The 27,438-nt window shown below is 48.5% G+C and overlaps 2 protein-coding genes across 18 annotated transcripts in view; one reads left to right on the top strand and one right to left on the bottom strand.

Annotated features, from left to right (window-relative positions):
- The window catches only part of UBAP2L (ubiquitin associated protein 2 like), a 52,274-nt gene extending 30,191 nt beyond the window's left edge, over positions 1 to 22,083 (bottom strand). For 5 of the 17 annotated variants that reach the window (XM_050930790.1, XM_050930794.1, XM_050930798.1 and 2 more), the window contains exons 1-9: positions 22,010 to 22,083; positions 8,601 to 8,730; positions 7,456 to 7,533; positions 6,603 to 6,713; positions 3,408 to 3,615; positions 3,012 to 3,107; positions 2,214 to 2,259; positions 1,788 to 1,897; positions 475 to 534 (exon numbers count right to left, since the gene is read on the bottom strand). In XM_050930790.1, the coding sequence (XP_050786747.1) occupies positions 475 to 534; positions 1,788 to 1,897; positions 2,214 to 2,259; positions 3,012 to 3,107; positions 3,408 to 3,615; positions 6,603 to 6,713; positions 7,456 to 7,533; positions 8,601 to 8,690 (799 nt within the window). In that variant the 5' untranslated portion in view covers positions 8,691 to 8,730; positions 22,010 to 22,083. Of the gene's footprint in view, positions 1 to 474; positions 535 to 1,787; positions 1,898 to 2,213; positions 2,260 to 3,011; positions 3,108 to 3,407; positions 3,616 to 6,602; positions 6,714 to 7,455; positions 7,534 to 8,600; positions 8,731 to 19,487; positions 19,512 to 21,974 lie in introns of those variants that run through there. The other 12 variants (XM_050930803.1, XM_050930807.1, XM_050930804.1 and 9 more) reach the window with 6 other exon arrangements.
- A 167-nt stretch (positions 22,084 to 22,250) lies between these two features.
- C20H1orf43 (chromosome 20 C1orf43 homolog) lies at positions 22,251 to 27,438 on the top strand. The gene is made up of 7 exons (XM_050931112.1): positions 22,251 to 22,373; positions 23,064 to 23,165; positions 24,015 to 24,132; positions 24,932 to 24,985; positions 25,770 to 25,936; positions 26,121 to 26,179; positions 26,822 to 27,438. Exons 1-7 carry the CDS (start codon positions 22,305 to 22,307, stop codon positions 27,018 to 27,020), a joined length of 768 nt encoding a protein of 255 aa, XP_050787069.1. The 5' UTR covers positions 22,251 to 22,304; the 3' UTR covers positions 27,021 to 27,438.

Here is a 27,438-nt window from a genome sequence, read left to right as displayed (position 1 = left end):
TTGTAAGTGGGAGAGATCTGCTGAGATAACCTAGCAGGTCTAATTACACCTGCAGCAGCATTCCAGACCCTCCGCAGAAACTTGTTCTGGAGGCCGGGGAGCAGAGCACTGGAATCACTGAGCCTGGGACTCAGGGGTATGTGCCAAGTCCAAACTCCTGGCAGCTGAGTGAGAGAGATGGGCACCTGAGCTGCCTAGCACTTCTTTGTACTGGGCAGGATGTTGTCAGGGCCATAGACCTGGTGGCGCTGAGGGTGCAGACAAGCAGTGGCTGAACCTGGATTTTACATCACCCATGTGCCTTTAGACATAACCGCTCCTGATTTACATTTAAGGTGTCAGCATTAGTAAAAGCACAGTCAGAACAAACATCAAATATTCATAAGAATGACATATCCACAGATATTTCAGTTTTTAAAATAAGCTATAAAGTAAAGGTATCCGGGGCAGTTAGTGCACCTGGATGTATCATACCAGGAGCAGTGTCAAATTTTCGGGGATAATTTGAGCCCTCACCCCCAATGAAATCAAGTCCTGAAACAAAAAAGAAAAAGAAAAAGAAAAACAACCAGTGAAATTTTGGCTTGAGAACAAGGTTTCATTGCCCTCACGTACACCAGTCACATTGTACCTGTGGATATTGCTAAAATTAAAGAGAGATGCTCAAGGCTGCTAAAATGGAAACATAAAATGATCATGCATGACATGTTTGTACAGAACTAATCATGAAATTACACTATGGACACATTATAGCACAGAAGCAAACCTGGATCCTTCTATGTGAGTGAAGCAATTGTCTCTCCCCACCCAGTAACCACAGACTCTGTTTAGATTTACCCTTCCTAAGAACACTGGTTTGGGTGTACACACAATGAAAATCTACTTGGAAAAGAAAGGTATGAACTTGCAGTAAGTAGAAGTGGTGCATTTCTATCCATTCTTTTATCCTACGCAGTGTAAACACAGACATCCTCTTGCCCCAGAGGTATGGATTCTTACACAGCCCTCTGGCAGTCCAGATTAACTGGCTACACTGTCTCAGATCCATTGGTAGGAGTTTCAATCTGCTAAAAAGCTGTGACCAAAAGAGTGATTTTTTTGAAAAGGCTATTCCCTGTCTTCAAAAGAGGAACAAAATCAGAGCTGCATGCTGTGAAGGTGCAATAATCCATTCTAATGAACAGCTTTGAAAGTGAGACAGAAAAATCCATTTGCTAGATTACCATAACTACAGCATAGTTACGATATTAACCACTTCCTTACACAGACAGAACGTACTCAATGGAAACTAACAAGTAACAGGACTTCAGTTGGTATTTTGGAAGGAGAATAAAAAGCTGCCATCAGTCAGCCTTATTGTTGTTTACACAATGTACTCTGTGCAAACAGGTGTGCCAGAACACAGCCCCTGTGCCAGGAAGCAGTCAGAGGCAAGTGCACCAGTGCCCTTGGTCAGCACCTTCACCAGCTCGTAGCAGGGCAGGGCACTGCACGACTCAGGTGCTTCCAGCGCACACAATAGATCTGACTGTGCAGCTCTCATGCTTCCACTGATAACCTCAAAGTGTTGGACAGTAAAACTTACCAGGAAACCCAATGAACACACACCGGACACTTGCAGCAAGAACAGCATTGTGCATAAGGAAAGCAGGTCACTGAATTCCTGCCCAGAATCCACAATCCATTCCTTTGCTATTTTATCCATGTGATTGAAGGGGACTTGCAAGAAACCAATTTTTGATCTAACCAGCAGGCAGTAATGGGACAGAAGCAGGGAGGTCACTCACTTGTCCCATCGTCGGGCTCAAAGCTACCAGTACTGTTCCATGTGTTGTTGCTATTCCCATAGCTCTCCTCCGTGCCGGCTGGCTCTGCATAATCAGCTGGGTTGAAAGTTCTGGAACACAGATTGGGGGTAGCACGTTTAGATTTCCTCCTAACTGCTGTGAATGAAAATCAATCACACTCAAACCAGGACATAGCTAAACGATTCCAAGCAGGCCCCGTCCACTTTGTAAGACAAACCTACTGCAGTCTTAGCCATTCCAAATGCACCTCAGTACATACAGCTGCTGCAATGGGACAGGTACACAAACCAGCAAGGAATGACAGAACCCACCAGTTAGACTTATGCTGTCCCCTGGCCAGCCCCGTGCAGAGACAAACTCACAAATGATCTTGCTTTTCTTGTTTTGTATCCAATAAAAACTTACCCCATTCCCTGGGCAGAAAATCTTCCCCCCCGCCTTCCAGAGCCACCTGTAAGAGACAAACACACATCAGTGTAGTCCTGCCGTCAAACAGCAAGGCTCACCACTCTGTGCTGTGTGTTGATGGGAAGGTAAGTGTTTAACACTATGCAGCATTTCAGACGCCCAGTGTATGACAATGTCCAGCATCTTCCTGAATTGATAAGGTTTCAGACTGTTCCTTTTACATGCATGTGAATTACACGTTAGAGGTGTAATTAGGGATAAATGATTCCAGTCACAGATTAGCTCCCCATCAGTCACAAGGCACAAATATGAGAGACCAGACTCCAAATCTATAGAACATGGCCTCATCAGCAACTACCAAACAGCTCAGGTTGTTTCATGGAAAGATTTATTTTTAGACTCTCGGCAATGAGAATGAATGAGTGCTGCTCACAGAGAGGCAGCAAAGCTGCCCAGAGGTACTAGCACTTAGATCCTGCTGCCAATCAATGCTTTCCCTGAACTCATACAATAGCCGCCTCTGTCTTTGTTCCCCCCCACCTGTAAAATGGGCTAATATTTAACTAAGCCTCCTGGGTAGGGTATGAGAACTAGCTAATGGCTCTACTATGCTTACCAGGTGCAAAGCAATATGTAGGTGCTAAGCATTAACACAAGAAAAGAGATGAAAAATATTTACTGCCTGTGACTTCTATTCAGCCCCTCAAGACCTCTCTACAGAAGAGCTTTTTGAAGTCAATGGGAAATAGCTACATTAGACCCACCATCCCTGGCACACAATCCCCCTTTGCGTACCTCTGCCTCGTCCACGGCCCCGTCTCCCTCTCTCTGTGCCTCTTCCAGAGGAGCCTCCGCTCTTACCACCATCCAGTCCATTCTCCTGGCCCCGAACTGAAAGACAGAGATGACACTAGGACAACTGCCATCATTACTCTGGACTCAGGGAAGGAAACCCTAAAGCACGTGGTGGGGGTGGCGTGGGAAACAGAGACAGGAGCTAGAGATGCTATGGCACCATGGTTTGCTCCTGTGAGTGCTGTTTGGCAGCTATGGCGTGAATCCATCGCCCAGGGACCCGGCACCAGGTGGGACCCTGCACACATACAAGAGGATGGGTTTTGTAGTCATTTTTCTAGACTTATGAGCTTTAGCACAAACATCAGCACAATGCTTTAAGTGCCTGCCATGTACCATGATAGTTATAGTTGCTATTAAAGGGCAGGCTCATACACTCTCTTCCACGGCTGGTGCCTCGGCCTCGTCTCGGTGGCCCGCCACGTCGCCGGCTGTAATCCCGATCCCTGTCCCGGTTCTCTTTGCCTTCTTCGCTGGGTTCTGTCTGCCCGCTGTCCTTCTGCCCCGAGACGCCTTTCTTCTTCCCAACCATTTCCCAGGAATGCTGAAGTTTAGCAGAGAGGGAAAGAAGTTCATCATTTGAGCAACATTGGATGCAGGCTACAGGCATAATTTAACATCCTGGGGAGACTATAATGAGGGAAGACAGAAAACTGTCCCAATAAAGCAAGATAGGCACTTATCCAAAGCGTCACATCACAGACACTGCCGTCTTCCTCTCCACTGTCTGAGCTGACAGGCTCCTGGCAGCTTTCACTCAGTCACCCACCCAGGAATGCTTGTTCCTCAGTTTGCATTCCTTCATTTTAAGTGATGTTCGCCTGAACCCTGAAGGACTCAAGTTTGCCCTTCGAACAGACCCAGCATGGACAAGACAGGCCCCTCTCCTGTTGACTTGCAGGCAGCTGTATAGGGCTGGGGGGGTGCTGTTTTGGTTTAGCCCATCTCAGAGGCCAATCGATGATTTGAGCTGTGCTTGCTCTTATAACCCAAACAGCTCGGCCCCAGGAACTGAAGAAAGAACCATCATCTCTTAAGTCACTCCACATGTTGGGCAATTTGACTTTTCTCTGCTGTCTGAGACCCCCTCAGGCTACAGCCCCCCAGACAGGGTTCTCACTTGCTCTCATTTAAGGCAAGTGAAGTGATTTCGCAATAGCCACAGAAACTTTCAAAAAGTCCCAGTGATCATTCAGCTCATTACCTAGGGATCTCGGGCACAGATCTGCGCTAGGTCACTCATCCCAGAGAAGACCCAATTAAAGGACTGCTAGACAAACATTATGTTAGCTCAGACATTTGAAAGTAACGTTTTGGCTTTAACGGGAGGAAGGAACTGCCCGAGTTTTTTGGCAAGACAACCAAAAGAGGTGTCACTTGCTTGGGCCCCAGTATCTGTCCACATAATATATTAACTCTGGAAATTATAAAAAATCCCAGGGTACCTGCTGTTCCTACCACACAGGCATCTTTACACATCTGCCTGGTTCCAAGGAGGAGAGTATTGTGGGAGACACCAAACCCCCCCCCCCCCAACAGGAATGCTCAAGTCATTCTGAGTTTAATTAAACAACACGTCACCACCTCATCCCAACACCCAAGGCAGTTTTATTTCATGCCAGTATGAAATGGTTTCACATTCATTTTGAACCAATGCTATACGCTGTTAGCACAATTAACACTGAGTCACAAGTCACTGACACACACCTGAAAACATGACTTGCTGACTAATGAACAGCTGGCCGTGGATGGCAACACAGAGTGTGGCAAAAAAGCTTTTAGGCACACACTGGCCTCAAACCAGAGGAGTCTCTCTCTCTTCACAGGCAACTGACTGAGAAGGAAGTCAGGATAGTATTTACTTTGTACAGTACAACAATCAAACTCAGAACTAATATCCTGTCTGCTCTTCTAGCCTCTGGAGTGTGGCTCGTTCCAATACTACTGCATTAAGCAAGTGAGTCAGTGCTCACTAGCAGTAGGGTATCTTTGAGACACATTATCAATGGCGCATCATCCTAACAAACATCTTTTCACTGAGTTGTTCAGCAGAAGTTGAACTCAGACCAGGAGAGGCTCAGAAAGCCTTCACCACTTTCAGTGCAGATGAAGACTCTGCTCAGATCGATGCAGGTGGCAACCTGCAAGAACCCCATGGCACTGCAGAGTGCAGCAGTGGCTGGCACAGAGAGGGTTTTACTGTGCCAATGCTGGTCCTGCCTTTGCAAAGCTACTGCAGTGACTGTGTCTGGCATCTCACTCTGCTTAGTCCCTCAGCTGCCACGTAAAGGAAACAGGGCAAACCTTCAGATTTGATATAACCCACAACATTAATTTCTTAAATGAACGAGTGAAAATAAACTGCTAAGATTTTAATGGTACATCAGTTTTATTGGAAGAAGCCCTGGAAGTGATTCTGGGTGAAGCACAGCACCACAGCTAAGATTTGCCTAGGTTAGATGTACTCCTGTTATGTTTAAAATGAGTTTACAGCTAATGGACAGCCAGTTCTTGCAGGTTTCTGGGCAGAAAGGGCTGGTCCTTAAACCCACATGGCTCTGTGATGAGATGGAAGCATCCACCACGCGGACAGTACAGAAGTCAGTAGATGCCAAAGCATGTGGGAATCCACCAATTGGGAGGAGAGATGTTGCACAGAATACAGATGGCAGGGACATACAGTTCAGTAATCGGAACATCTTTTTTTTTTTAACTTTTAATTGAAAGAAACCCAGCTAATGCACCACACACTAAAGTGAGAGTCTCAAACCCAGTAGAGCTAGGGAATCTGGTTAAGATCAGCCTTCCAATACCAACAGTACCTCACTGTCCCCAGATAGGCAAGCTCTGACTTGCAGCTGCAGTTTGGCAGGGCCTTTGACATTATTCACTGACAGTTTCATCAGTTGTAACAGAATCCATGTTTGGGCTCCTTTACACAGAGATGATGGACACTCCCTGGCACTAGGTGGGAGGCTTCCTTTGGGCAGATGCCTACTGAGAGGAGCTAAGTGTGAGAGAACGTGGGCACTCACATGAACCATGCAGCTCAAGTCTAACTAGCAGACAAACTGCACCTAGCAGCGCTGGACCCTAGCATGCTACAGCAGGGACAGCCCATGCAATGGCGAATGTGTCAGCTGAGAGACACGGGATTGCACCAAGATCAGAGTAAAAACCCAGGGCCAAAGATGTTAAAGTTCCAGAGACACAGAAGGAAACAGAGGTTTACACTAGGTTACTCACTTGCTTCCTCTGAGGCTGTCAGATGACTGCACCTTGATCTGTTCCCCAATGCATAAACAGGAAAGGCCGTTAAACAAGCTAGGGCATGGCCCCCCATTACAGGTACCCTGCATTCTTAACTGTTGGGGTCTCCTGACTGGCACTGTACAGACAGCACTTTCCAAACTACCCCCTCCCGTGTGCTCCGCAGGCGCCATTTAGCTGTATCACCTGGCGATCACTAGCTCCAACCAGGCTTCACACAACCACCTTTTTGCTAATCAAAGCTGAAGAAGCCTGCCCTACCGTGTCTGGATTCCCCTCCAGCAGCACGTTGATGGCTCTGTTGACATCCCCGTTACAGTCGTGCAGCGCAATCACACACTCATCTTGGTTCTTGCCCGTAATATCAATCAGCTGTGGGGAGGAAGGGGACACAATCAGCTCATTCCAAACCCAGAGAGGACTAACACCTCCTTAGAGCTAAGAAATGCCTTGGGTCTGAGAGGAGAGAAAACCTGTAATTGCAGAAGAGAAGAGTTACCAAGAAGCGTCCAGGCGTGGATGTCTCCTTGCTGTCCCTTAGTTTAATTGTGTGGCCCAGAACATACACTGGGGGGCCACAGAAGCAGGAGTGAGGGAGCCCCCATGTCTCAGAAGTCCTAAAGTCACCTCTCACCAGTCAACGTGAAAGCAGAGCCTTGCAAAGCCCAGAGTGACTCCAGGTGTTGGCCAAAGGCCCTCACAACAAAGGGCAATAATGCTGCAGAGAGAACTGAAGGGCTGATGGCTCAACCTCGTGAGCTCACATGTGGGACACAAAAGCTTTGGTATCTGCCTCCTCTGACCGAGGCAGCTTATTATCCCAAGGGCAGCTCTCCCTGGGTCTGCCCCACTGCAGAGAGTTCTCTTAACAGAAGAAACAAGATGACAATGAAGGGCAGACCTTCTAGCCTGGCAAAAGTATTGGAGTTAGCTGCCCTTTTGACCTGCTTCCCCCCAGCTCTCCATCACTGGCCTGTTCTAGCTTATTTCAGAATTGCCATTGTTGCTCTCAGCCTCAGGTTCAACACAGCTGGCACTTCGGCTCCTGGAAAGAGAGCTGCCAACTTCCACTCTAGCTCGAGACATTGTTCAACCCTGAGTTCTCCCCACTCACTTGTTTCACCTTCTCCTCAAAGTCAGCATCGTTGTGGTCCGAAATCATCTGTGCAAGTCGAATCTGTTCTGCAGTGGCCTAGAGAGATTGTGGATGATAACGGAGGAGGGTTAGAGCTGTACATTTCAAATTAACTCTCTTCTAAGCACATACAGCTTCCTTGAGAACACCAGTAAGGAGTGAAGGGAAGAGGGGCACACAGGTGGGAGGTCTCAAAGTGGAGATAAAGATGAAAGAGAAGCAGGTGGCGAGGTCTGGAGGAGAACAAAATGCCACTGAACCTGTGTGAGCCAACAATCTCACACTGAACTAGCTTCCCAGGACAGATCCCTTAGTACAGGCAGAAACAAGAACCTCAAAGCAAACTCTGCAAGTGGCACGTCAGCCAGACGGGTTTACCTACAGTGACAGAGAGCAGTCTGGAAAATGCAGAGAGGTTCCAGCTCAGGCTCTCACTCAAACATACTGAAGCAGTGACCGCACTGTCAGAGAGCCCCTGGTTAGCCTGTCAACCTGCCTCTAAACCCAGCGCACTTCAGCACAGAGGAAGCTGTTCTAGGAGGTATGTTAGGCTAACGGTTCTCAGTCAGCGTCCGCAAACCCTCTGGGGGTCTGCAAGCCGGTTTTAGGGGGTCATAGGGACCTGTGGCTGAGGCAAAGGGCTGAAACCAGGAGCAGAACTGCAGGGAGCCCTGAGCCATGGCACCCCAGTGGGGCTGAAGCCTGGAGCACCAGTGCCCATACGAGGAAGAAGCCGTGAGGGCCTCCCCAGAGCTGAACCCCCACCCATAGCCCCGAGCCCATCCACCTCACGGCCGTCCCATGGCTGATGTCCGCAGCATGGAGCCCCCTCCCCCCACAGCTGAATCCCCAAGTCCCACAGGGCTAAAGTCTCAAGCTCCCCCCTCCCCACTCAAATATATCCAGTCACTGAAGCCAGGAGCCCTGAGTGCCCCCCATCCCTGCTAGGGCCTGGAGGTTTGTTTTTTTTTTTTTTTTTTTGGGGGGGGGGGGGGGGCTCTGAAAGAAAAAGGTTGAGAACCCCTGTGTTAGGCCAAGCCCAGTTATTAGTCAACTGCTTGGAGCAGCTGAAGGCACCAGGTCTCCACCTCCGAGTCAACTGGTTTCCATGGACACTCTCTTACCTGTGGCCGCTGCTTGTGCTGTGTCTGGCTCTGTGTCTGTGTCTGCTCCCAGTTCCCCCGGGCTCGGTTAGTGCCCACCGATGTCATCATTTACAGTATATACAAATAACAGTATTTACAAGGTAGAACTCTGCGGGGGGGAGGTTGGGGAGGGGAGGAGATGAGAGAACAGACTATTAGAAACTGAAAACAAAAGGCAGCACCAAGATTCTGGGTACTGAGTGGGCGGGACGCCAAAGTAAAGTTTATACCCCAACTCCATCTCCAGAGATGTAAAACCAGAAGGCCACCCACCTTTTCCTATTTACTGAAGCCCTGACATGTAATGTGTGATATCTGAAAGGCACAATACTGAACCCATGCTGAGATCTCTCTGTGGGAACAGCCCAGGAAGATTGCCTCCCATCCCCTCCTGCCCCCCCAAATCTGAGTGACTAAGTCTTAGGAGCAGAAATACTTTTCTCCCTGGTAGGAGGCAGCCTTTAACATTCTGCAGCTCAAATGCAAGAGGCTGAGGAATATAAATTCGCATTACTCAACACCGATCCTGCCATCTACATGGCCTGGAGACTCCTCAGTGCTACCGTGATGGATACTTCATAAGTGCACAAAACAAACAGCTCAAAGCCCCAAGACAATCAGCTGAATCTCTGATCTCACTGCTTTCATTCTCTGCTCTCACAAGTTCACCTCTCATCCCAGAGAAAGGTGGGGAAGCGACTCCCCAAGTCAAGATGTTTCCAGGATGATACCAAACTGGGAGGGATTGCAACTGCTTTGGAGGACAGCGTCATAATGGAAAACGATCTGGACAAATTGGAGAAATGGTCTGAGGTAAACAGGATGAAGTTTAATAAAGACAAATGCAAAGTGCTCCACTTAGGAAGGAACAATCAGTTTCACACATACAGAATGGGAAGAGACTGTCTAGGAAGGAGTATGGCAGAAAGAGATCTAGGGGTCATAGTGGACCACAAGCAAAATATGAGTCAACAGTGTGATACTGTTGCAGAAAAAGCAAACATGATTCTGGGATGCATTAACAGGTGTGTTGTGAGCAAGACACGAGAAGTCATTCTTCCGCTCTACTCTGCGCTGGTTAGGCCTCAGCTGGAGTATTGTGTCCAGTTCTGGGTACCGCATTTCAAGAAAGATGTGGAGAAACTGGAGAGGGTCCAGAGAAGAGCAACAAGAATGATTAAAGGTCTTGAGAACATGACCTATGAAGGAGGCTGAAGGAATTGGGTTTGTTTAGTTTGGAAAAGAGAAGACTGAGAGGGGACATGATAGCAGTTTTCAGGTATCTAAAAGGGTGTCATCAGGAGGAAGGAGAAAATTTGTTCATCTTAGCCTCTAAGGATAGAACAAGAAGCAATGGGCTTAAACTGCAGCAAGGGAGGTTTAGGTTGGACATTAGGAAAAAGTTCCTAACTGTCAGGGTAGTTAAACACTGGAATAAACTGCCTAGGGAGGTTGTGGAATCTCCATCTCTGGAGATATTTAAGAGTAGATTAGATAAATGTCTATCAGGGACGGTCTAGACCGTCTTTGGTCCTGCCATGAGGGCAGAGGACTGGACTTGATGACCTTTCAAGGTCCCTTCCAGCCCTACAATCTATGAATCTATGAAAACATTAAACGGGTTTGTGGGCTTGGTTGGTTTGTTTGAAATAAACAGAGCTCTCATCTTCAAACACAAACCCAGCTCATTTGGGCTGGGACCTTGTTCTACGAATATTAATTTTTCATCTATAATCCAACATACTCCGGAAAGAAAAGTGCTATAAATATCATCTGAGGGATTCCAAAACCCTTCAAAAATTCTACGCAGGATTCAATCACTTCGCCCATGACTAATGTAGGGCACAGCAACTAGCAAGATGCTCTCAGCAATGCTATACAATAATTTCAGGACTTCCTGTCCAGACATAGTTCAGCACAGGGAACAGATCACAGTCAAATTGAATTGCAAATCCCTACACCCCCAATGCAAGGAAAATCCAGCAGCGACAGTAACACCTTGTGCAATCTCATCATAGCGAAACCGCTCCAAAGAATAAGGAATGCCAGGTACATTCAAAAGCACCAAGCAGGATTTCAGTTATTTACCAGCCTCTGAACCAAGTAATTTTGCACTTAATACTTTACCACTGGGGTAATAAGGCTATGAACTCTGCCTCTGGAGCAAAAGGCCCTTCACTAGCAGCATGCGGGACTTCCCTAATCTAAGAAGGAACAAATAATACCCGCAGACAGATATTTAGCTAGAAAACATCAGCAAGAGAAACAAGTGATCAGTATCTTGTCTGAAACTTTCTTCATCGAGATCAACTGTGTCCCCTCAAGTGGGAACCAATCTACTATAGGAGGGTGGGAGGGAGTGAAAAGCCTCTCAGCATGAGGCAGTGCTAAGGGATGGGAAATCTAAATCTTCAAAGACAGTGACCAGACACAATGCAACTAGATCTTTCCTTTGGAGCACATAGCAGAGGTCCCTAAAGTTAGTTTTGCACTGTGTGTGTAAACCTGCAATACTATTTTGCTGCTCCACTGAGAGATGGCCTGTACCAGCTTCTCTTGTTCACCTGAATCTTTCCTGCAGCTTCCCACAAAAGGTCAAATCATCCACCTCCTTGGGATATCATGTCTTGCAGCTATTTAAACATACAGACTCCTAAATAATACTGATTTTTCAGAACTTTTTGAAACTTCCAGATCTTGCTCAGTTCCTTCAGAAATAAAATCTTATTACCAAATAATGTTTGACACACAAATCACCTCAGCACTCCTGAGTTCTAAAGCTCAGACTGATACCCTCTGACAAATCACACCCTCTGCCTCGCTTTTCCGGTCTGTAACATGTGGGTAACAATCACCTGCCTTTGTTGTTGTTATTTGCATTACCTCAGCACTTAGGAGTCCTAGTCATGGACCAGGACCAACTCTGCTGCACTCTATACAAAAACAGAACAAGAAGATACTCTCTGCCCCAAGCACCTTAAAGTCCAAGTATAAGACAAGAGATAGATACACACGGAGGGGGAGCACCAGGAAACAATGAGACAATATTGGTTAGCATGGGAGGCTGTCTCAGTGCACCAGGAGCCTAACCATTGCCAAGTGTTTTGTAGGCACCACTGCAAAGGGGAGTATGGGGGTTGAAGATGGATAATGAGGTAGCTTGGGGGGACCTACCTTAAAAGTGTAGCTGTGAGGACTCGTGTTTGTGATGTGCTGCAGAAACACTGAGCATTACAGACATTTCTTGTTGTATTAAACGTACTACATGCATAATATCCGGCCGTGAGAGTGTGTGCAGGGCACAATTAACTTTCAGACTTTGTGAATAACATTTAGCCTCATCAAGTTCCACCTTCCCTTCTGTCATAAACAGATGGTTAAGGGTTAATGTCTCTTTTACCTGTAAAGGGTTAACAAGCTCAGTGAACCTGGCTGACACCTGACCAAAGGACCAATCGGGGGGACAAGATACTTTCAAATCTTGGTGGAGGGAAGTCTTTGTTTGTGCTTTTTGTTTTGTTCATTGTTCGCTCTTGGGAGTAAGAGGGACCAGACGTACACCCAGGCTCTCCAAATCTTTCTAAATCAGTCTTTCATGTGTCAAAATTGTAAGTAATAGCCAGGCAAGGCAGATTAGTCTTATGTTTGTTTTCTCAACTTGTAAATGTTTCTTTTAGCTGGAAGGATTTTTACCTCTGTTTGCTGTAACTTTGAATCTAAGGCTGGGGGAGGGGTCCCTCTGGTCTATATGAATCAAAATACCGTATAAAGCATTTTCCATCCTAATTTTACAGAGATAATTTTTACCTTTTCTTTCTTTAATTAAAAGCTTTCTTTTTAAGAACCTGATTGATTTTTCCTTGTTTTAAGATCCAAGGAATTGGGTCTGAACTCACCAGGGATTGGTGGGGGGATAGGAGGGGGGATGGTAAATTCCTCCTTGGTTTAAGATCCAAGGAGTTTGGATCTGTGTAAAGCCTCTCAAGCCAAACCAGGGAGGGGAAAGTCTGGAGGGGGGAAAGGAGGGGGGATGGTTAATTTCTCCTTGTTTTAAGATCCAAGGGATTTGGATCTGTGTTCCCCAGGGAAGGTTTTGGGGGAACAAAAAGTGTGCCAGACACTAAATTCTGGCTGGTGGCAGTGTACCAGATCTAAGCTAGTAATTAAGCTTAGAAGTGCTCATGCAGGTCCCCACTTTTTGTACTCTAAAGTTCAAAGTGGGGAAAAAACCTTGACATGGTGGTAGAGGCGGGATTTTGTAGGAACCAAAAGTCAGTAGGATTTTTTTTTCCTCTCCTTTCTAGCTGCTTGGAAAGCAGCCTGAGGGCAGAGGTGTTAAGTTTTAACAAAAGTCTTTGTTAAGAGGAGGCTTCAAGCTATGAGCAAGCAGACAGCAAAAAGGAATTTAAAAGTTGAATTGTTTTCCTTTCTCCCTCTTGGGTATAGCTAGTTAGAAAATCTCTGCTAACCAAGCAGCCCTGAGCAGAGTACATCCCAGGTTTCAGTGAGCTGCAGAGGGGTGTTGTGGCCAGCACGAGAAAGCAGAAAAATGAGTACCAGTGGAGCAACTAACAAACTAGAAATGGCTAGGCTGGACGCAGAAGAGAAAGCCAAAGAGGCTGAGCACAGGAGAACTATGGAGATGAAACAGAAAGAGATAGAGATGAAAGAAAGAGAAGAAAAAGCCAAAGAGGCTGACCACCGGAGGGCTTTGGAGCTCCAGAGGGAGGCCCACCAGCAGGCCCTGGAATTAGCAAAGGTTAAGCCGGATGTACCAGCCAACCCTAACAACCCTTCTCCAGGTACTGTTTCCCATCCCAGAAAATTCCCCACCTACAAGGCAGGTGATGATACTGAGGCCTTCTTAGAAAATTTTGAAAGGACCTGCCATGGGTACAACATCCCTACAGACCAGTACACAACAGAGTTGAGGCCACAGCTCAGTGGACCCTTAGCAGACGTGGCAGCTGAAATGCCTAAGGAACACATGAACAATTATGATCTTTTTCAAACCAAGGCCAGAATCAGAATGGGGCTAACACCCGAGCATGCCTGCCGGCAGTTCAGAGCCCTAAGGTGGAAACCAGATGTGTCATTTACCCAACATGCCTATCACATTGGAAAGAAATGGGATGCCTGAATATCAGGAGCAAATGCTAACTCTCTGGAAGAGCTGTCCCTCCTAATGCAAATGGAACAGTTCTTAGAGGGTGTACCTGAGAAAATAAAAAGGTACATCCTAGATGGGAAGCCCAAAACTGTAACCAAGGCGGGGAAATTTGGAGCCAAATGGGTGAAAGTGGCAAAAAAACTACTAGCAAGGGGAGCAAATATCACAGCGGGCAAACCGAAAATAAACTCTATCACCGGGGGAAACCCAAGACCCCACCTACAACCCAAGGAAAGCCCCAGTCACCCTATTGTCCCACCTCACCAGTCTCCAGCAACCCACCTCGACTCAGCGACCAGTCAGCTGGGCAATGTTTTAAACGTAATGAACTGGGTCATATAAAGGCCAACTGCCCCAAGAACCCCAACCGAGTACAGTTCATTACACCACCATCACACCAAGAATCCCTAGGCCCAGATGCCTCTCAAATACCATCGGAGCAAAGGGAAACCTTAAGAGTGGGCGGAAAGAAGGTTATCGCGTAAAAAGACACGGGGGCACCAGTATCAGCTATCCACCAATCCTTAGTGGACCCCAAATTCACCAACCCAGAGGCCCAAGTGACAATTCACCCATTCATGTCAAAAATCTGTAAACTTGCCTACAGCTAAACTGCCTGTCCAGTACAAAGGCTGGTCAGGAATGTGGACTTTTGCAGTCTATGACAATTATCCCATCCCCATGCTACTGGGGGAAGATGTGGCCAACCAGGTGAAGCTGGGCAAGAGGGTGGGGATGGTTACATGCAGCCAACCCAGGCAAGCTTCCAGACCCATCCTTGTTCCTGAGCCGTCCACAAGGGCCCCATCTGTGTTACCAGAGACCCGGACAGAGGTAGTGGACCCGGATCCCCGTCAAAGACTGCAACAGCCATAGTGCATCCAGTCCCAGAACCGGAACTGGAAAAGCAACCAGCACCAGAACCGTTGCCAGCACTGACGCCAGCGCTTGCAAACCCATCTCCAAACCCAACGCCAGAGGGCACCTGCGGGCCTGACCTGGCAGAGGCAGGAGACAACCCTAACCAAGAGGCTTAGCCCGAGCCTGAAATATCGCATAGTGCACTAGCGAGAAGCGGTTCACCATCAACGAAAACAACCCCACCACCTACATCGCTTCCAGAGAGACCAAGCCCAAGTCCACAGTCTAAGAGGAACTGGTGTCTCCAACCTCAAGGAAACAGTTCCAGGCTAAGCAGGAAGCAAACAGCAGCCTTCAGAAAGCTTGGTCGGTGGCACGAAGCACCCCACCGCCTCTCCGCTCTTCGAACCGATCCCGGTTTGTTGTAAAACAAGGACCTTTATACAAGAAGACTCTTTCTGGTGGACACCAGAAAAACTGGCATCCTCAAAAACAGTTGGCAGTTCCAACTAAGTATCAGGTAAAGCTCTTAAGCTTAGCCCATAATCATCCCAGTGGCCATTCTGGGGTAAACAGAACCAAAGACAGGTTGGGGAAGTCCTTCCACTGGGAGGGGACGGGCAAGAACGCTGCTAATTATGTCCAGTCTTGTAAGGTGTGCCAAAGAGTGGAAAAGCCCCAAGACCAGGTCAAAGCCCCTCTCCAGCCACTCCCCATAATTGAGGTCCCATTTCAGCAAGTAGCTGTGAATATTCTGGGTCCTTTCCCAAAAAAAAAACCCCAGAGGAAAGTTTTCAACTACTGACTTTCATGGATTTTGCTACCCGATGGCCGGAAGCAGTAGCTCTAAGCAACACCAGGGCTAAAACTGTGTGCCAGGCCTTAGCAAACATTTTTGCTAGGGTAGGTTGGCCCTCCGACATCCTTACAGATTTGGGAACTAATTTCCCGGCAGAGAACATGAAAAATCTGTGGGAAGCTCATGAAGTGAATCACTTGGTTGCCACCTCTTACCACCATCAAACCAATGGCCTGGTGGAGAGATTTAATGAAACTTTGGGGGCCATGATACGTAAATTCATAAATGAACACTTCAATGATTGGGACCTAGTGTTACAGCAGTTGCTTTTTGCCTACAGGGCTGTATCACATCCCAGTTTAGGGTTTTCACCATTCAAACTTATGTGTGGCCACAAGGTTAAGGGGCCATTACAGTTGGTGAAGCAGCAATGGGAGGGGTTTATGCCTTCTCCAGGAACTAACATTCTAGACTTCGTAAGCAACCTACAAAGCACCCTCCGACACTCTTTAGCCCTTGCTAAAAAAAACCTAAAGGATGCTCAGGAAGAGCAAAAGGCCTGGTATGATAAACATACCAGAGAGCGTTCCTTCAAAGTAGAAAACCAGGTTATGGTCTTAAAGGTGCAACAGGCCCATAAGATGAAAGCGTCATGGGAAGGGCCATTCACAGTCCAAGAGCGCCTGCAAGCTGTTAACTATCTCATAGTGTTCCCCACCTCAACCCTAAAGCCTAAAGTGTACCATGTTAATTCTCTCAAGCCCTTTTATTCCAGAGACTTAAAGGTTTGTCAGTTTACAGCCCAGGGAGGAAATAACACTAAGTGGCCTAAAAGTGTCTCATGCGAAAAAAAAAAGCGACGATGGTGTGGAAGAGGTAAACCTCTCCACAACCCTTGAACGTCTGCAGCAGCAACAGATCAAGGAGCTGTGCACTAGCTTTGCCCAAATATTCTCAGCCACCCCAGGACGGACTGAACGGGCATATCACTCCATTGACACAGGTAATGCTCACACAATTAAAACCCCACTCTACCGGGTGTATCCTCATGCCCAAGCTGCTATAGAATGGAAAATCCAAAACATGCTACAGATGGGTATAATCCGCCCCTCTAACAATGCATAGGCATCTCCAGTGGTTCTAGTACTCAAACCAGATGGAGAAATACACTTTTGCGTGAACTACTGTAAGCTAAATGCTATAACTCGTCTCAACAACTATCCAATGCCACGCACCGATGAGCTATTAAAAAGATTGGAACACGCCCAGTTCATCTCTACAATAGACTTAACCAAGGGGTACTGGCAAGTACCGCTAGATGAATCCGCCAAAGAAAGGTCAGCCTTCATCACCCATGCAGGGGTGTATGAATTTAATGTGCTTCCTTTCAGGCTGCGAAATGCACCCGCCACCTTCCAAAGACTTGTAGATGGTCTCCTAGCAGGACTGGAAGAATATGCAGTTGCCTACCTCAATGATGTAGCCATTTTTTCTGATTCATGGGCAAACACCTAAAACACCTGGAAAAAGTCTTTGAGCACATCAGGCAGGCAGAACTAACTTAAGGCTAAAAAGTGTTAAATAGGCCAAAACAGAGTGACTTACCTTGGACACCAGGTGGGTCAAGGAACAATAAACCCCCTACAGGCCAAGGTGGATGCTATCCAAAAGTGGCCTGTCCCAAAGTCAAAGAAACAGGTCCAATCCTTCTTAGGCTTGGCCGGGTATTACAGGCGATTTGTACCACACTACAGCCAAATCGCTGCCCCACTAACAGACCTGACCAAAAAAACCCAGCCGAATACAGTTAAGTGAACTAATAAGTGTCAAAAGGCCTTTACCCAGCTTAAGGAAACACTCATGTCTGACCCTGTGCTAAGGGCCCCAATAACAAACCATTCCTAGTAACCACAAATGCGTCTAAGCGTGGTGCAGGAGCAGTTTTAATGCAAAAAGGACCGGATCAAAAATTTCATCCTGTTGTGTTTCTCAGCAAAAAACTGTCTGGAAAAAAAAAAAAAAAAAAGCCACTGGTCAATCAGAAAAAAAAAATGCTATGCCATTGTGTACGCCCTGGAAAAGCTATGCCTGTACGTTTGGGACGGCGGTTCCAGCTACAAACCGACCATGCTGCGGTAAAGTGGCTTCATACTGCCAAGGAAAACAACAAAAAACTGCTTCAATAAAGTTTAGCTCTCCAAGATTTTAATTTTAAAATTCAACACATTTCAAAAGCTTCTAACAAAGTAGCTAATGCACTCTCCCATAAAAGTTTCCCAAAATCAACTGGTTAAAAATTGTTTAAAATGTAAAAAGTCTTGTAGTTTACATAATTAGTAGTATATGTAAAGGTGCATGTGTTTTATTAATCTGTTTATTCTAAAGTTCTAGGAAAAAATCACCGCCAGTGCAGTTCCACACTGTCTGAGATTTGGGGGGCGTGTCAAACAGATAGTTAAGGGTTAATGTCTCTTTTACCTGTAAAGGGTTAACAAGCTCAGTGAACCTGGCTGACACCTGACCAAAGGACCAATCGGGGGACAAGATACTTTCAAATCTTGGTGGAGGGAAGTCTTTGTTTGTGCTTTTTGTTTTGTTCATTGTTCGCTCTTGGGAGTAAGAGGGACCAGACGTACACCCAGGCTCTCCAAATCTTTCTAAATCAGTCTTTCATGTGTCAAAATTGTAAGTAATAGCCAGGCAAGGCAGATTAGTCTTATGTTTGTTTTCTCAACTTGTAAATGTTTCTTTTTGCTGGAAGGATTTTTACCTCTGTTTGCTGTAACTTTGAATCTAAGGCGGGGGGGTGGGTTCCCCTCTGGTCTATATGAATCAAAATACCGTATAAAGCATTTTCCATCCTAATTTTACAGAGATAATTTTTACCTTTTCTTTCTTTAATTAAAAGCTTTCTTTTTAAGAACCTGATTGATTTTTCCTTGTTTTAAGATCCAAGGAATTGGGTCTGAACTCACCAAGGATTGGTGGGGGGAAAGGAGGGGGGATGGTAAATTCCTCCTTGGTTTAAGATCCAAGGAGTTTGGATCTGTGTAAAGCCTCTCAAGCCAAACCAGGGAGGGGAAAGTCTGGAGGGGGAAAAGGAGGGGAGATGGTTAATTTCTCCTTGTTTTAAGATCCAAGGGATTTGGATCTGTGTTCCCCAGGGAAGGTTTTGGGGGAACAAGAAGTGTGCCAGACACTAAATTCTGGCTAGTGGCAGTGTACCAGATCTAAGCTAGTAATTAAGCTTAGAAGTGCTCATGCAGGTCCCCACTTTTTGTACTCTAAAGTTCAAAGTGGGGAAAAAACCTTGACACCTTCCAATACCTGAAACACCTTTAGACAATACAGAGAGATGGTTTTCCCCTGAATTTATACTGCTGTCACTAATAAAGAAGCCTGATCATTTGGCAGTATGACTCTAACAGTACCACCGCCTAATACAAAGCATGTTAACCTGTGCTACGGGGTTCATCCCTCAGTAAGAATATTTGGGGTAGAGTCAATGAAGAAAAAACTTTTTTCCTGCTCCTTAAATCACTGCAGAAACTTTAATATAAATCAGAAAACGAAAAGCCAGCTCAGGCTATTTAACGAACTCCCCCTCATCCCACCATACCTGATTCTTCCCCTAGCATTATTTTTATTCCTCACTGGTACATCTATTACAGTACTACGTATTTCACAGATAAACACGGTATCATATTAAAATATTTGGCATCAGAACTGCAGGCCCAGAGGGAAGAAATACTGCATGTTTCAAACTGCAATAACAATCTGCCATTTCAGTAGGATATGGTTCTATTACTTTCTTGTCCTAAACCCTTATGCAGTTACTAGGCACTGTTTTAACTGCTGCCATGTTTCAATCCTGGCACAGGAGCATTTCAATGGTGAATTAAATAACCACTATGCATAAAACTCACCAAGCAACTACTGATCTAAGGATCTGTTCTGATCCCAACCCCGCAATGAGCTCTGTGCAGTGCCCCACAGACTTCAGTGAGGCTCTGTGTAGGCCCAGGGTTCCACCTACCAAGAATTCACTTCAGGATCATACTCTAGTTTGTGCAGCACTTCGGAATCCTTAGGGATTAAGCACTATTAAAAATGCAAAATATTAGTTCAGTAGTCTGACATCTGAAACGCTACCACACAAAAACAGTGACAGTCTTAGCTAACTGAAGTTTCTAACTGGTATTTTGGTCACTCATTTCACCTGTATATTTCTTTTTAAATTGTATAGCATCTTGTACTTCAAAGGCAGATGCTATATAAATAAAATAGTGATTCCATTTTCTTTCCATTGTGTCCCTGGTATTCTAGAATGAAATGAACTAGAGAAATGACAAACATTACCAAATCAGTTTGACTTCTGAATTATGTCAGAAAGGGAAATACTATATTGATATAGCATCAGACAAAGCCACAGGGCTCCTCAGCTATCTTATGACACAACCACTACACCTCAAGCAGCTTGCAATTTAATTTACTATCATTTTAATTTCATGTTTTTAATAATTTACTTTGCAGTTACTCTTCACTTTCTGTACTTAATTGCAACTGCTTTTCATTTCACAGGTAGAAGAGATTCCTATCTATGCAGGCTAGTAGGTATTTTGGGGTCTTCAGGAAAAAGGGAGACAGAAATGTAAGATGTATAATAATCTATGCATTCCATTAAAAATCCTGGCTCAGCTACATTTTGTAGAGAAGTGATCTCTCAGTCAAATGCACAATTGCAAGAAGTGTTCACGGCACAAAACATATTCAGGTGACTGGGTTCTATTCCCAGCTCTGCCAGACTTCCGGGGTGACTTTAGGCAAGTCACAGCATGACTCAGCCTCAGTTTCCCTATCTGTTAGAAGGGAATGAAGCTTAATTAACATTTGGCAAAAGGCTCTGAGGTCTCAGATGAAAGGACTACAGAAGGGCCCAGTATTTAAAATGATTATTCTGCACTGCTGGGGAGCGTGTGCACCGGAAAGAGCCTGGCACAGAGGGATATTTTATAAGGATTATGCCACATTTTGCAAAGAAGAAAGGACATTTCCGTTGTGGATGAAATAATTCATGGGTATAGAGAATACAGATTTTTGCAAAGTGCTTTGAGATAAAGCACTATTGAAACCTTAATGTAGTTTTAGCGGTTGTTATCTTATGGGAAGCTCTGAATAGACAGTTTCAAAGGCTACAGAAATATTCTGTAACATGAAATTCTGAACCGGTGCGGATGCCAATGAAATGGAATGATCCTTCAGGAGCTATAGCAGCTATAAATACAAAATATTATTATTCCAAGTTGCTGCAGGTTCCTATGAACATATTGGTAATTAGAGCTCTGCCTAAACTAAGATTATGCTGGATTGTAGATGGCATGTTACGTAATAAATGCATGAGATACACGGCACTACAGAAGTGCCTAAAAGTGGATCATTTCCTTTAATTCACCCTCTTCCAGCCCAGGGACGTGTTAGCGCTGGGTACTATGATGCATATAGTTATGGTTTACATATACAGTCAATAAAGCTTTTTAGAGCCCACCTGAACAAAGGGTACCACACACAAGAGTCTGCACAATTGCTACAAGCTGTCAGAAGTGCCTTTCTAAAACAATCTGGTATAGGGAACGCTACTGAAATAAATCCACCATTGTTATAGCTACCAGCAGGACAGGGGACAGCCCCTGGGGAAGAGGAGCACTGCACAAGGACGGCATGAGCACTCTAGAAGGGAGTAGCATGGAAGTGCCCCGTGGCCAGCACAGGCTTCAGTCTGCTTGGGAGAGAGACGGGCAGAGCCAACGGCAGACGACGGGGATGAGCCCCCCACAGGACCAGAAAGGTTTCAGGCCCTTAGGGCCAAGGGCAGAGAAGAGGCACGGACATGCTCCCCCCACTGCAGGATCGAGAGGCCAGCAGGGCCGCCCCCAGGGGGGAAAGGGAGCAGGCAGCGGGGTGCACGCCCGCGGGGGAGGCGCTGCTGCCACCAGCGCGAGGCGCTCGGGCAAGGACCAGGTGCAAGAAGCGCGGCCCGGGGCCAGGGAGGCTCCATCCGCGCCGGGGCCGGGCCGGCCATTGTGCGGGGCGGGGGCCGCAGCCAGGCAGCTCCATCCAGCGGGAGATCAAGGCAGGGAGCCGCCAGGCCGGGCCGCCCCGGAGGCAGCTGGGGAGGGGACGGGCCGGCAGCTCCCTCGGCGCCGGCAGGACGGGGGGGTCAGGAGCCCGGCCGCGGCGCCGCTTCCGCCCTCATGGCCGCTGCCGCCATTCCCCGCCCCCATCCTGCCCACGACCCCCTCCCCGGGCCCGGCCGCCCCACTACGCGAGCCCCCGGCTTCGGCCGGGCCCACTAGGCCGCGAACCCGACCATAAACAAAACCCGCCGCACGGCGCCGGATCCGGGCAGGCAGCGGGGCCGGGGCCGCCTCCCCCTGGCCGGGGGCCCCGCGCCGGCCGCGCCCGCGCTCCCCGGCTGAGGGGGGTCCTGCCGGGACCGGGATTTAAAGGGGCCGCGCGCAATTACCGGGGCCGCCACCGCCTCCGCGTTGCCAACTTTACCTGAGTCTCCACCACACTGACAACTACCCAGCGGCGCCCGCCCCATCACGTGACCCGGGAGAAGGCGGGGCCAGGCCGGCCTCTGGCCGCCCGCGCCACGTGACCCCGGCGGGCGCCTCTTTCGCCTCTCCCGCCTGTCACGTGGCTCGGCCTCGCTCCTCTCCTTGGCGCTCCCCGTGTCACGTGGTTTCTGGCGGTTGGCCGGCGCGCCCCGTCCGCGTCATGTGACGGGGGCGCACTGTGGCTTCAGCGGCCGCCATGTTGTTGCGGGGCCCCGGGCCGGGCCGGGCCGGGGATGGCGACGTCCAGCAGCAACTGGCTCTCCGGGGTCAACGTGGTGCTGGTGATGGCCTACGGGAGCCTGGTGAGGACCGGGCCGGGCCCCGCCCCGCCCGCCGCCCGGCTCGGCTCGGCTCGGCGGGGCGAGGCTCCTGCTCGGGGCCCCACAACGAGCGGGGAGGAGCGGGGGGGGGCCGCTGCGGGCCTGGGGCACTTCCCGCCCAGCCGGGGGGGGGTCCCGCCTCTGGGGGTCCCTGCCAGCCAAGGGGGGGAGTGGGAGGTCCCATAGTGTGTGTGTGGGGGGGTCCCGCCTGTGCGGGTCCCTGCCAGCCGGGGGCGATTGGGAGGTTCCATGGGGGGGGGTCCCGCCTCTGGGGGTCCCTGCCAGCCGGGGGGGAGATTGGGAGGCCCTGCAGTGGGGGGGGTCCCACCTGTGGGGGTCCCTGCCTGCCAGGGGGGGATTGGGAGGCCCCACAGTGGGGGGGGGTTGCTCCCCACACAGGGGACGCAGCCCCTTCGAAATGGCCATTGTGGGCTGTACGCTTGGCGCCACATCCGCTGCTGTGAAATCAACCCCCTGGGCGTCTCCGCTGCTGGAGACTTGTTCTACGGGAGCTGCCAAACCCAGCTGTGGGTAACACGGAATTGGGAGCTCCAGGCTTGACTCATTGCAGATGGGGGGAGACGGGTCACGGCAGGTGCTTTGGTCTCCGAGGTAACAGTATTTTGGCTGTGCTGGGTTCTAACAGCTTTTCTTTTCACTGCGCTTAACTAGGTGTTTGTGCTGCTGTTCATCTTTGTGAAAAGACAGATAATGCGCTTCGCCATGAAGTCCCGCCGAGGGCCCCACGTGCCGGTTGGACAACATGCCCCCAAGGTCTGTTTGTTGGATTTGCCTCCGATTGGCTGCAGCGGGAGGTTATGCTTTGGGCGATCAATTTGCTTATTTAGATAAGGCTTTGTGTTTACTGATGCTGCAATATACAAAAATAGGAAGCTATATTCCAAGCTAAACAGGGCCAGATGGGGCCAGTTCTTAGATGGGAGACCTTCAGGGAATAGCCAGGTGCTGCAGGAAATGGTCTTGGCCCTTCTTTTCCCCATGATTCACTACTGAACCCAATGCTCCAGCCCGGAGCTAGGGAATGCTGTGCTCCTGGAGGATACCATCTTTCTGATGAGTTTTAAAATCAATGCTCTCGTTAAAGATTCTGTGATGCACTTTGTAATAGTCAGGACATTAGCTGTGGTGTCCTGGCTAAAGGAAAGCTCTGATGGCCATGTCTACACTCTGAGCGCTACAGCACCACAGTTCTGGCCCCATAGGCCTATAGCACAGAATCTTCCTGCAGTGCCCAAAGGGGTTTCTCTGTTCCGGTAGGAACTCCACTTCTCCAGTGATGGCTGGGTCAATGAAAGTTTTCAGTTGACCTAGCTATGCCTACACTTGGGGCTAATGCTGCTCTGAGGTGTGAATTTTTCACACCCCAGAGCGCCTTGATCTAACTTTTAAGTGGACACCAGGCCGGATAGCTGTGCTCCAACTCTCTGAATTCTGCTTGACTATGGGAATCTTCACTTCCTGGATTAAATGGTTGCAGAGTGTTACTTTCTATTGTTAAGTAATTGCTGCATCTCAGGGCTGGGCACAGTGGTCCCTATCATGGGTGCTTTGGGAAGGAGGGTGCTCTATAAATGTAAGATGCTCTTGTTCTCTTCTGGACAGGACCTGAAAGAGGAAATTGATGTTCGCCTCTCAAGGGTACAGGACATTAAGTATGAACCCCGACTGCTGGCTGAAGATGATGCCAGGCTCCTGCAGCTGGAGACACCAGGAAGCCAATGTACTGTGTCTGCTAAATCTCTGCACCCTAACTTATTGATGAGTATAGTGGATGGAGGGGGAGGATGATCCAGAGGCTTCTTGTTCAGCCTTCCAACCTCCTCAGTGCAAACATCATCCCCGCTACTGCGCTCAGAACCTGGGAATGCTGAAGTTACACTGCCAGCTTTTGAGTCTGTCAGGCTCTTGCCATAGTATTATGTGACCTGCTGCAATGGCGTTCTGGGTCCAGTCCTTCCTCGTGGGACAGGTGGTGCCATCGCTGAGCTGCTCATGGTTACCAAGCAGCCTGTCACATCAGAACCTGGCAGGATCCCTAACCTGTACTCAGGCTTGGTTAAAATCAAGCCGACTGCGGCCCTGTCCCTGTCTTTAATACACAGAAGCAGCCCGTGGGGACCAAGGCTCCCACCACACAGGCTGAAATGAAGCCATTCAGCTCAAAATAGGGACTAGCGGGTACAGAGCTGTTGTTCCTCTCTGCCATATCACAGGAAGGCAGCCCCAACCTATAGTGTGTACCTGTCTGGGCCACCACTGCTCTGACACTCCAGGCTTTACCTTTCTCACCAAGCAGAGCAGAAACCCCCAGACAAAGGAAACGGATTGTCAGTTACCATTGGTGCTGCATAATCGGATTAGTGTCATTCTGCGATTTGCACGGGGCTAGCCTCATTGCCGGGGAAAGGCTCCAAGGGGATAATCTCTTGTTCACGCAGCCCCCACTTGTGCCAACTTGCTGGGGGGTCGGTCGGTCTGTCTGTCTGTCTCCAGACCAGTTTGTGTGTTGTCTTTTCCAGGTTGCTATAACTACTTGTACAGAATGAAGGCACTGGATGCAATCAAAGCTTCTGGTAAGAAAGAGTCTGTAGGTGGGGAGTGTGGCCAGTCAGGGACATGCCCCAGGAGCCTAGTCCGAAAGCCTAGTGCTAGCACAAGGGTTCTCAGCCTGGGGGCTGCCACCATATCCCTAGATGGGAGGGGTTCCCAGCTAAGGAATTGAGGTCCTCACTAGATGGGGTAGAGATGTCTGCTAGAGGGAAAGGTTGAGAACTTCTGTGCTAGAACATGAAAACTAGTATGTGACACAAATACAGTGAAGTAGACACTAATTTGATCTGGTTAGTCAGTATCCAAGGTGAGTAAAATACAGAACGTAACAGACAGTAGAAGCCATGGGAAGTTATTTACACTGAGTCTTTCCTTTCTAAATTATCTGCAGTGTCACAGGAAAAGACATTCCTCAAATACTATGCTGCCTGGCTTTCCGAAAGGATCCCGCACGGTTGTGTGTCTCACTGTCAGGGTGGGGGTGTCCAGTTTGAGACACCGGGGCTTGATTTTCTGAGAAACTCCCCAAATTAGTAAAGGCTTCTGCAGACTTAGGCTGTAAAGTGTCTGACTTGTGCTCCCTTTTGATGCAGTGATTCGTTGATCCTAGCTTCAGTCTCTCTGCCTGCAGCAAGAACCTGGTCTCTGCTGTATGGTGCCTCTGTCAGAAAGGCAGAGGTGCAGACAGAGGAGTTTGTTGGATGGTTTGGGTCACTCACAAGGACGGACTCTCTTCCAGGCCCCTGGAGTGTGTGTCACACTCATACCCGCCCATCACTGGCATCATGTGTTGCGTTGTTTTTTCAGAGATCCCATTTTATGTAGAAGGCCGACACCCCCAGTCCCTAATGGGAAAGAATTTCCATGCCTACCTGTTGGAGCTGAGAAATTCCAGCACTCCATTCAGAGGTATCCGCAAAACCTTGATTGACACCCTCCTGGATGGGTATGATACTGCACGCTATGGGACAGGGGTGAGTGTCAGCCCAGATCTTCTTTCGTCTTTGCCAAGGGGGTGAATTCCCACAGAGACAGGTCTTTCGTCTCGCAGCATTTCCCCACAATTCCCCTCTGTTCTGCCCGCTGCTGTGAACAGGACCAAGGACAATGCATGCCAGGGATCCAGGATCTCTAAGGCACTCTTCTGTTTGTGTTCAGGTCTTTGGGAAGACGGAATATCTGAAGTACCAGGGTGCCCTGACTGAGCTCGCGAACATGTAAGTGTAACTGGCGATGGGGATGTTTAACATCCGGGCCTTGGTCTGCATGGTGATCCGTTGAAGAGGGTTGTGGATGGTGAAATTCTGCAGCTGGCTGTGTCTGTACAGGGACTGAGAAGAGAGAGGCCAAAACCAAATTGACAAAGATGTGTCCCCTTTAAGAAGGCCCCCAAAATAGTCCCAGCCAGCAGAGTTCCTAGTGCTTTCATGGTTGTCGGAGGCAGGCAGTCTGTCTCCCTGAGGCATCGGGTCAGGAAAGGAGCCACTTGACCCAGTTCTTAAGCCCTTACCTCAGAGCTGTGAGTCAGAGCAACCAAACTGACAGAAAAGCAATGTCTGTAGGGCTCAGGTCAGGAGTGGCCTGGGGCCTGCAACCTATGGCAGCCAGCATGGCTTCTGGTCCCGTCCATTGTTCAGTTTCCTTGTGGTGTTTTCCTTGACCACACCTAGGCTGTCCCTTGTACAGGTTAACGAGTACACCCTGCCACAGTTTGCCTGCCCAGACCAGCCTTCCAAGAGCCTGCACCCATCGATTTAACTGATTGGCACATCTCATTAGGCTTCTTGCAATCTCATTCGCTCAGGAAGGGTTGCTCTCTGTTCTGGATGGATTCAGTAACCTCTCCTTTTTCTCCACAGTATCAAAGCGCGAGGAGGCAGCAGCCAGAGGCAGCACCAGTCAGCAGCGAAGGACCTCACGCTCTCGCCTGATATCTCCAACCCAGCCACCATCCAGGTCACCTACCTGCCTTCCAGCCAGAAGAGCAAACGTGCCAAACACTTCCTGGAGCTGAAGAGCTTCAAGGACAACTACAACACGCTGGAGAGCACCCTGTGAGCTGTGGCAGGAGTGCTGCTCCTGGGACCTGCCACTGACAGCCCCTTGCTGCGTGGGGCAAGTCACAAGGGGCGTTTGGCAACAGTCCGTGTCCAGGCGGCAGCTGGAAGGCGGGAAGTCACTGGGCTCATGGGTCACTCTCTGCTGCATGGAGTTGGATTTAACAGCGACATCATGCTGGGGATACCTGGCCTCTGGGCAGGAGGCCCTTTCCAAAGCCGTGTACTGGCTGCAGAACAGGGAGCTGAGCAGCAGCCGGCATGGACCTTGTGGTTTGGGCTCTAAAGAGATTCCAGACGCAATCCCGTTTGAGTGGCTAGTGTCTCTCTGGAGCCCCTAGCCCTGTGAACAGAACATTTGAGTAGCTTGAGCTTATTTATAAAAGACACTGCTCCAGGGCAGTGCTCCTGCACCTCTC

Source organism: Gopherus flavomarginatus, chromosome 20, assembly GCF_025201925.1.
Source record: "Gopherus flavomarginatus isolate rGopFla2 chromosome 20, rGopFla2.mat.asm, whole genome shotgun sequence".
NCBI lineage: Eukaryota > Metazoa > Chordata > Testudines > Testudinidae > Gopherus > Gopherus flavomarginatus.
This window is presented reverse-complemented; position numbering and strand designations above follow the sequence as displayed.